We start from the raw sequence: 10,189 nt of genomic DNA on the forward strand, positions 1-10,189 counted from the left end.
CTTTAAACCAACAGCGTAAAATAATCACACACACATTCCTATCTTCCTAAAATTAATGAATAAATTTATTTGGATGTCTTGCATAATGAAATTTTTCCACTTAGATTTGACCTTGAGTAAAGTTCAAGAGTGACACAACACCCTATATACTTTGGGAGTGCCCACTGGAAGTTTCAGCTGCAGATTTATGGAGAGCTAAACCACATAAAAATGATTCAGCAAACATTCACACTGGTTCAGGCCATATTCATCACACAATGTTTAAACTTGCCTAATTAGTCAGGAAGATTAAAACCAGAGTTCTGTTCAGCCTGGGGGAAGCCAAGGGCCCTGTGACCCAATGCCATTCCTGAGGGAGTTGGGCACAGCCTCCCACCCACCCCTGCACAGCAACAAACACACAGAGATGCCCTCAGCCTGCAGATGGGGGCAAAAATCAAATGTCTCTTCAAAAGACCAAACTCCTTTAGTTCAACCAACCTGCCACCTGTGCAAAAGGCTTTTCTGAGTGTAGAGATGACCTGAGAATTTAAGAAATACAGACACATGGGTGCTGCTATGGCATTAACAAGTGAAAGCCATGCAGAGGGCATGGGAAGCATTTCAGAGCAGTTCACACTTTCACAGAGAGAATTCAGCTGGTTTCAGTGTGGGTTGCTGAGTCAGACACACACCCTGGGGTGGCTGCAGCCAAGCACCAGGAGAGGATGGGAGCTGCAGGCTGCTGCTTGTGCTGCTCACAGAATCCTGGAGCTGGACAAGAGTTGCAGTTCTCAGTGAAGGTGTGGATGTGGTGAAGGTCCATTTGTGAAAAAAGGAGACTTTGTTAGTACAAGAGTAGAAGTTCTCATGGAAAATCAGTCTGTTGTTCAGCTGCTTGTTGCACATCATGAAAGAGGAGGAGGATGCTGCTGGCAGAGAGGTTTTCTCCTTTCTCCATGGTTTTCAAGCATGCGTGAGGTGTTCTTCATCAGGAGCCTGCCTGTCTTGCCTGGATGCTGCAGAATTGAAGGAAAAGTTTCTGTGAGGCCACCAAAAAACCCAGTAGAATCCAGTGAAAATTATAATCCAAATGCCTGCATTTAGGCTTGGAAACCTGGAGTGTGAAGTGCTCCAGGCAGCTCCCCTGTCCCATGTGCTACTGGGGCACCTCTTGCTCTTCAAGGGTTGCAGCCTCATGGCCATGAATATGGGTTCAAGTCTCTGCTGAGACCCTGTGCTGTGACCCATCAGCCTCTGCCTTAGAGGAGAGACCTGAGACACCACTGGATGCTGCAATCCAGGGCAGAACCTCAGGGCAATCACCAGTGGTAATTTTTTTCCCATCACACCAACATATCCATTAATCTATTGATGTAACAGCTGCAGTGATACTGTTTTTTTGCTGTCATTGCTGAGCTGTGCAAACACTTCTGCAACTCCTCCTGAAACTAATATAAAATTAGTTAATCTTTTGATGTCCCAACTGCAGTGAGACTGGTTTTGTGCTGTCTTTACTGAGCTGTGCAAGCACTTCTGCAGCTCCTCCTGAAACTAATTCAGACTTTGAAACTTATGTTTATCTGCCCTTCCTGAGCAACTCACTGGCAGCCATCTCAGACAGACCCACAGGCCTTGTGTTTCTCCACAAAGCCTCACCAGGAATGGCAGGGGGATCCTAGTCCATGTGGCAGCACAGTTGTACCTTCAGTCCTGCACTGCATTGTAGCACAACTATCACTGGATTAAGAGTCTCCTGGCTGGGACACATCTCTGCCAGGGCAGCTGCACAGCCATGCTGCAGGCTGGGACTGCTCCAAGGAAAAGGATCCCATGGAGGGAGGGCTGAGCCCTGCGATCACTTGGCCCTGCCAGCACTTCCTCCTTGTTTCAGGAGGAACCAGGAAGGAAACTCTTGTGCTTATTTTTCATAACAAAGCCACCAGATGGGCACTGTCACAGCAGCCATGGGAGGGGAGTTCATCCCAGCTATTGGCTCAGTCGAGATTGTTAGGAACTTCATAAACAACACACTGGAGATAAGATCCAAGAGGAAAACTCTAAGCTTGTTCCACTACCAGGTGTGATACCTACAGGGAACCCACAATGTCTCAGACTGTACCTTGGCCACGTCGTCGCAGCCGCAAGCAGTAATACACGGTACCCCATCCTGTGCAAACCCAAAGAAACAGGAAAGTACACAAGATGCCAGTGCTGTTCTTTTTGCTGGTGAGAAATTCAGGATTACCTGCAGAGTAGAAGAAAACAGAGCATCCAAGTGAAGCAAGCAGGAGTGCCAAACCATGAGCTGCCTTGAAAGCACCACACACAAGAACTGGTCACGGCTGATAAAGAGAGAAGGAACTGGTGAATGAGAGAAAAAAAGAGCCTCTGGCTCATCATATCTTAATGAAGGAACCTGTCACAATGCTGACTTTATCAACATTCAAAGGCAATTCTTGACACCCCACCACAACAGGTACCTTTCAACATCAAGCTCATCTGAAATAATCAACAAGTGGAGTGAGACCCATCCTTAATGAAGGGTTCACTGGCCAATAAGGAAATCCACTTTGACTGGTTTTTAAAAACATTTCTGTCCATGACCCAAGGAAAATGATAAAGATTTGTACCGTGAAAGAAATTTGAATATAAAAATATCTTCCTGTGACAAATGTCCTCTGAGTCAGGAGGCAAAGTCTCATTTGTCACTTAGAGATAAGAGCAATTCTTGGGAACTTGTTTCACACCCATCATGTACCTCCTTCCCTCAGCATCCCTGAGCTCAGAACATCCCCACTCATATAAAACCCTGGTTACATCAAGTTCTCTGGACAAATCCCTCTTAAAGCAAAAGGCAAACCAACACGTGAGGAGATTAACCCAGAATTCCCTCACCAGAAATGTCAGGTGGTGGTGTGGGGAGTTTTGGACCTGGTGGTTTGGTGTAGCACTTCAGGGGATGGCTGGGCTTCCATAAGTTTGTCTCTGCTTCACAGCAAATTTGATACTCCTCAGTACTGATGTTACCCCTTCCATTTTCTGAGAAAGAAGAAAGATAAAAGAAGTTTTGATTATAAATATGGATCAGGTAGAAGACTTTCAAATGAAGGGTTAAAAATATTGAAGAGTTCAAGAGATTGAAAAAGTGGATCATGGAGCACAAAAAGTTGGAGATTGCTATGATTGTTATGAGTTGGAGATGTTTCATTCCCCAGCAGTTCAAATCAACCATTGCCATTTAGATTTTCTTCTCACTAAAGCTGATGAGCTGTTCTGTGAATCAAGAATGGAAATATTTGAAGACCATCAGAAAGTTTTCACATGTAATTAAGAATACCAAAACATCTGTAAAAAGCTTATCATTACCTTTACACAATAAAAATCTATCCAAATAATAATTATGACAAACATTTGCAGGTCTCTTTTATCCACAGGAACCAAAGAAGAGGAACAAGCAAGGCCAGCAGCTGAGTAAATCTCAGAGACACCAGAGTGCATCTGCCACCAACCCTGCATCCCACTTTGCCATTATAGAGCTTATTCTTGTTCTAAGAGAATCTGAAAAACTCCATCCTACCTGCAGCTGCACATCCACCCTTCCCCTCTCAAGGGACACAGGCATCCCTGTCTACAGCAATTTCCAGTGTTCACTATGGATGCTTTGGTGTCACCCAAGTTTTACACAGCAGTGATAGCATGTACATATATTGCACTGGTGAGCACAAACACAGGAGAGAAATAGATTATGGAGACCAGAAATTAAATACACGTGGAATTGTTAGGCTAAATAAAGGCATACAAAGTTGAAAACTTTTTCTTTCTTTTCTTCTGTCAGCAATAAAATGAAAAAGGATGCTCTGAGTCCAACAGGAGAGGTGATTAAAGCTGCTCCCAGAGAATCAACTGCAGACAGAAATGTCATTGACTTGGACTCAACTAAGTTACACCTCTGCAACCTGAACCACTGTGAAGTTTTGTCTTCCTGGGGCCACTTGCTCCCTGCACTGACAGGTGTTTGAATCTCTGATTTTGGCAGATTTGTGAGGCAGCTGGAAAGATTCTCCTGGGTGTTTATTGAATTGGACAGAAGAGCAGCACAGAGCAGCTCTTGAAGCTGAGGCTGTGTCTGGGTGAGTTCTGTTTGTTTGTTCATTTGGCTTGAACCAGGACCCAGATTCACATATTACAAACTGGCACAGAATTTGACCATGAGAATTGCTGTCACCCCCCCCCAAAAAAAGTACTGTTATAAATCAGAGTAAGGTGCTTATCTGAACCTTTCCCAGTGTAGTTTTAAGCAGTGTTTGACCTGAGAGAACTGAATTTATTTTTGTGAATTACTTTATGACTATTTTACACAGAAGAAACTCATTCATTCAAGTTCATACACATATAAACCTTGATGTCTGTCAAAATACAGAAGAGTTCAGTTTTCCACCCAGAAATATGTTTTCCATCAGTTAATAACCAGGTTCCCAGTACAGCATACCTCCAGAATTCAAGATGCCACACATCAATCTTGCTCCCTCAGCTTTCTCCCAGCCGATGCCACAAATTCCTTCAGGAAAAGAACTTGCTTGCTGAAAGCACATAACGATATGTGTTTTGTTGGTCACCAACTCAATGATACCATTTGAAAATGTCTCATTTTGCGTTTCAGCAATTTTTTCAAATTTTTCAAAATTGTAGGGTTCAGATTGGCATACGCTGCTCTCACAGTCCTTGCAGTGGTACACTGCCACTCTTGTTTTGCCAGAGGAAGAGTCTTCTGTCCCTTCAGCAGTGTCCTCAGCGGATATGGCAATATCTAAATGAGAAACCAAAGAAAAAACATTTTCTAACAGTTTTCTCCTGACGTTTAATGATAGAGAACAGGATGGGTTTTGGTGGAAAAGCCCAGTCACGGCTTAGGAGACATTGTCTGCCAATGCAAAAATTTTATACAACATTGGGGTCAGTGCCCAGGTGATTTTCAGGAAAGCAATATTATAGAATTCCCCCACTGCTTCCACTGGTTTTTTAATGGGAAGCTGGCAGCTTAGGAAGTGAAAGACATTCCTCTTGCTGAGCTCAGGTCAAACGTCTGTTCCTGGTTTTTTTCCTCCTCAAACTCCTTGGCACAATCCCACCAGCTGTCCCTCCAACACACTGCCAGACCCCAGGAGCACTGAAGCTCAGAGCTGAGCTGCCAGACTGCACACTCTGGTGCATTGTCCCAGCTTTGCTCTCTCACACTCTCCTGGGAAAGGGTCACTCCTTCAGGAGAGGACTCACCTCATCTGACATCAGACAGACCCAAATAGTCACCCCTCCCAAAAGAGGTGATTGTGACAGGTCAGACAAATCAACCTTCACTTCCTTAATTTCTCTTCTCACCTTAGAGGTTTTGAGGTCTTGGTTTTAACTGGGCACAGCTGAGCTTTCTCAGAACAGTTCAGGAGTTTTGAGCTATGGATGTGCAGGGAAAAGCACTGAGATCAAACAGAGAGACTCACTTGGATGGGAAGCAGCAACAGCCAGGAGCAGGAAACCCAAGTGCAGGAGGTGGAGAGAATCCATGGGGCTGCCTGGAGGGCTCAGATCCAGAGGGGCTGGAACTCTTCCAGATTCTCCACAGTCCCAGAGCAGGCTCTGCAGGCTCCTCCCTCAGTCTTCTCCCTGTTGGGACATTCAAGGCAGTGCTTAGCTCTCGGTGTCTCTGCTCTCCGTGTCCAGACAAAAACAAAACAGCTCCTAGGCTAAGTGCTGGACAGCTGCTTCAGCCCAGGGCACTGCGATGGCAACAAGGCAGAGCAACCCTCCCACGGCCCAGCTGCTCCTGCACTCTGCAAGGCCTTTGGCAAGGGCCAGACTCATAGCCCTTTCCACCTCTGGCTCAAGCACAGCAGCAGGAGACATGAGGTCCTTCTGCAGGGAGAGGGAAGCCCTCTGAGCCCTCAGTTGGGGAGGAGGTTCCATATCTACATCCTCCACGCTCCTCCAGGAGTGACCCTGCACACCCTCCTCAGCAGTGCATGCAATAAATAACAGCTTGACTTGCTCTTGCTTCCAAAACACACAAAAAAATTAAGGGAAGAAGCTGCATTATGCTGGATAAATGTTTCACTTGGCCTAAGATGAAATATTTATTGTCAAATTGATTGTGTTTTTAATTTTGGAGATCTGATGGGAAATAGCTGTTCAAGTCAAATGAACAAACAAGCAAAAACTTGGTATTTATTTTCAAAACATCTCTTGGATTTAGTCAGAAGTTCATTTTCAACCATTTCAATGAAACTGTCATGACTTTGTGATGTATATTTTAGTAAAATACTTGCCAAATAAGAAAAAAATTACAGAAAATTCACCTAACTTTCCTCACCAGGCTAGCTCTGCAAAACACAAACTGCTTTGCTCCTGGCAGCTTTTCACCAAAAGCTTTCATTGAAACAACTTTTTTGCTGTCACTACCTCAGAAGTACCTTGAAGAAATTCCCAAATTAATTATGCCCCAATCCATAGTTATACATTCAGCAGATGTTAATAAATGCTTATCTCTCATGGTTTGTGCTGATCAAGGTCTGCTCAGAGATCCACCCCATTTCCCAGAAACAGATGATCTAGGAGAAACACAACCTGCTGGACACACACCCTTCTGGCTGCCAGCAGGTGCAGAGACAGTTGTTGAGACCAGCTGACAAATTTCCTGTGGAATGAAACCTGGAACTCCTCAGGAACTCCCTGTGCAGGATGGAAATGCAGGGAATGCTGGACAGAGCCAGCATCCTGACACTGCTCCACACACTGCTCACCTGGACAGTCCTACAAAGATTTCCTCTGGCCCCACCAAGTATTAACAACAATCTCTTCTCATCCTCTTTACATTCATTGAAAAATTGATCCTCTCTCTCTCTTTTTTTTTTTTTTCCTGACCATTCACATTTCCCACATTATTTTATCCCATTTCCTGATTTTCAAAGCACCAGTTAACAATTCCCACCCCTCCTACCCTGCAGATGAGCAGAGTTCCAAGGGATTGACATCAGTCTTGGCATCACAGAACCACTGACCATCAAGTCCAGCTGTTAACACAGCACTGCCAAATCCATCACAAGATCACGTCCCCAAGTGCCATCTCTGCTTGTCTTTTAAGACAAGGACTTATACCCCAGAGCATGTTCTCTGCACAGAACAGCTGCAGCACATCTGGCAGAGTTATTTGCCCAGAGGCTAAGATTTGGGTTTTCCCTAGAAGTTTTCAGCCTGAGGTCTATATCTTCTATCCCCATTCATTTGGTCCTCTCTTGCAGGGTCTTCTTGCCCCTCCCCTCATTCCACTAAAAGGACATCTCTCTCCCTCTTCTCTCTGGTGACATTCCTTCCCACTCCCCCTCTTCTCTTCAGTTTCAACAGCCAGAATTCCATCCACCAAATCTCGGTTCCCTCACACTGATTTGTCTTAAAATCTGGAGACTCTCCAGCTGTCTTGGCCACCGCCTGCCATCAGTTTGAAACTTGCTTCAATAAAACACTCAAATCTAAAGTGAAACACATTCTTTTGGATAGAAAATATTATTCATCCATATTTTTCGCCTGCTTCACTTTATTTTCAAAGTAATGCAAACTTTCACTTTTCAGAGCTACTGGAGCTGTCTGCAGAGCTGTAACAGAGCAATGCCAGACCCTAAAAGCAGATGATTGCAAGCAGTAGGTGAATAAAGCGGCAAACAGAAGGAACTGGAGTTCCTTCAGCAAACACCAGACACTCACACCCAGCTTCCCCCAGCTCAGACCTGACCCACAAACCAGCTCACCTGAGATCACCGGCAGGGGAAGTGGATTTGATAGGAAATCTGTGGAGCTCTAACAAGATCCTTTGGGTTTTGTTTTCAAAATTATCTATTCGGGGAAACATCACTATCTGAAACTCTCAGGCTTTTCCTTCTCCCATAGCATCATGACAAATACAAGGCAACAAATAACTCCAGTGTTTGCCAAGAGAAGAAGGAAATTCAGTCTCCAGTGCAATGATATTACTCCCAGCCGAGCAAAGGTTCTCTTTCAAAATGAAAAAGCTAATGACCTGGAATACTCTGACATGTTTCCTGCTACTCCAGCACAAGTTAAAACAGCTCACTGCCTTTCCAGTGTGTCTCCTCAGGACTTCTGCCTCTGGCATAGCTTCTGTGGGGACTCTCAAAGTGACCAGAGCAGAGTTCCCTCAAAGCCCCACAGGAGCCAGCAGAGCAGAGCTGCTGCTGCTGCAGGGTTTAAATGTCCTTCCCTCTCCAACCAACCACTGAGCACAGTTATGTACACACAAAATCCAGTGCTGTTCTCCAGCTGTAAACACTGCATTTTCCCACCCCTTTTGCCTCTTCCAGCCACAGACCCTGGGCTCTATGGCTTTAGGAGCATTTTAGTCTATGGGTTTTAGGGTCAGAAGCAGCTTGGTGGAACAAGACACCACAATCTCTAAAAGATTTATCTGGTACTCTAAGGGTCCCATGGAGAAGGCTTAAGGTGCAATCGTTTTAGAGAAAACAATACTACTGGAGGAAGTAAGGCAGCAACAGGATAAAACCTGCAGAACTTCAGAGGAGCCGACAGATTTCATTTTCTATTCTGAGTTCTTTCCTAGAAAAGGAACAGTATTTACATTAGATAGTTTTGGTATTGCTTTCTTTATCACTTTTCCCTCATGGTCTGCTGTATACCACTCTCAACAAGCCTTTGCAACAAATACAACTAGACAAAACAAAACAAAATCATGTGAAGGGATAAAGCAGCTCTTTCCAGGGTGAGCATATGAGTGCAGTTTGGATCCACAGCTCCAACAAGCCATTGCAGAGAGAGCAACTAGCAGGACACTGTGGCTGAGCTGAGAAATCTCTGCAAAAAATCCTAAATGTAAAGCACACTTTGGCTTTCTTCCACCTGCTCTGAAAAAAATTTTCTACAGCAACCGTTAAAAAACATTACTAACTTTTTTTTTTTTCCTGCTTGCAGTACATTAAGTAGAATGAAGTGTTTCACTGGTTTAACTTCTTCTATTTCAAAACCACTGTCTCACTGGTTTAACTTCTTCTATTTCAAAACCACTGTCCTTAGTTACTAATGCTTTTTGCTTTGGTTCTGTTTCTTTCATTCTGAACCCAGAGCTGCCAAGTTCATGGGACAAGTTGGACCTGGGAAGTGCACAGTCAGCTCCAGCTGGAGTGGCAACTTCTCCTTGGAAAGGAGGAAAGCTGCAGGGATTTCTCCTGCAACCCTTCTGACAAATTCTCCCTTATCTGCAAACATGACACAATGGCACTTTTGGAAAAGAAGATATTAGCAAGTCCCACTAAGAAGCTATGAGGGGAAAAAAAAGAAGGTTAATGGATATGGGAAAAATTATTCAGGAATTACATGAACATGAAAATGCTGTAATATATTTATTCTATTATTTCTGTGGTCACTCACACTGTTATACAAATGCACCACTTGAGGAAGCTGTTGGGTTTCTGCATTCCCACAATCAGTGTGAGCTCACACAGAACTCTGTGAAAGTTGCCAGTCTGGCTACAGACATGGTGTTATTTAGGTACAAAGATCACAAGCACTAGTAACATATGTTCTTTCTCATGCAGAAAACGTGCAGCACACTGCTAATTTTCCTCCTTCCACAGACATTTCAGTGCCTGCTCCTGAATATCTGCTTAAAAAAAAATAGCAAGAATTTGTAAGAGAACACACTGGGTGTAAGACAGAAATCTCTAAAGAAGTAAAAGACAATGTGAGTACCTCAAAAGCTCTTTGAGTCCAAGGAAGCCTTCATGCCTCTTCCATTTACATTTTCCAAGTGCCTGAGCAGCCTGAGCATTTCCAACTCCCTGTTCATTCAGGTCCTCTTCGAAAGGAGCTGCAGCAGCCACTGGGATCTCAGAGAAAAAGGCTCTACTGGCTCCTCCCATTTTTAAAATGCAATTAGATCCAGCAACTGGATTTTCACTTTCACTTGTGCGAGTCAGCAGGGTCACAGAACAATGCAAACAAGGTAAGTCCATCCTGCAGTGTGGTAACTGCAGGAAATGCAGTTGGAAAACATGACAAAAAACCCAGTCACGCTCAAAAAAACTTCCCAGGAGCCTGCCTAGAGGTAGCTGGGCTGTCACCCTGTCCCTCTAGGTACTGCAGCAGCAACGTGAACAGACTGGATTGGAGATCTGCTCCTGAGTCTGGCACT

The 10,189-nt window shown here is 44.4% G+C and overlaps 1 protein-coding gene across 2 annotated transcripts; it reads right to left on the reverse strand.

The window, feature by feature from the left end:
- Positions 1–43: 43 nt before the first annotated feature.
- Positions 44–9,916, reverse strand: LOC146429637 (uncharacterized). Of its 2 annotated transcripts, none has more exons than XM_085077900.1 (6): positions 9,748–9,916; positions 5,478–5,640; positions 4,472–4,789; positions 2,878–3,021; positions 2,228–2,324; positions 44–998 (listed from the first exon to the last, which is right to left on the reverse strand). In XM_085077900.1, exons 2-6 carry the CDS (start codon positions 5,539–5,541, stop codon positions 971–973), a joined length of 651 nt encoding a protein of 216 aa, XP_084934026.1. In that variant the 5' UTR covers positions 5,542–5,640; positions 9,748–9,916; the 3' UTR covers positions 44–970. The 2 variants fall into 2 exon arrangements, with proteins under 2 accessions (XP_084934026.1, XP_084934025.1); XM_085077899.1 differs by lacking the exon at positions 2,228–2,324 and adding an exon at positions 2,102–2,227 and having other exon boundaries at positions 9,748–9,915.
- Positions 9,917–10,189: the final 273 nt, after the last annotated feature.

This window comes from Lichenostomus cassidix, chromosome 18 (genome assembly GCF_008360975.1).
Source record: "Lichenostomus cassidix isolate B80296 chromosome 18, HeHo_3.0, whole genome shotgun sequence".
In the NCBI taxonomy this organism is placed as follows: Eukaryota; Metazoa; Chordata; class Aves; order Passeriformes; family Meliphagidae; genus Lichenostomus; species Lichenostomus cassidix.

Coding starts and splice junctions, on each gene's coding strand:
- LOC146429637 (XM_085077899.1), bottom strand. CDS start 5,541: ATGGATTCTCTCCACCTCCTGCACTTGGGTTTCCTGCTCCTGGCTGTT. Junction 2,228..2,877: donor ACCACCACCTGACATTTCTG/GTGAGGGAATTC, acceptor TCTACTCTGCAG/GTAATCCTGAATTTCTCACC. Junction 999..2,101: donor GCTGCGACGACGTGGCCAAG/GTACAGTCTGAG, acceptor TCAATTCTGCAG/CATCCAGGCAAGACAGGCAG.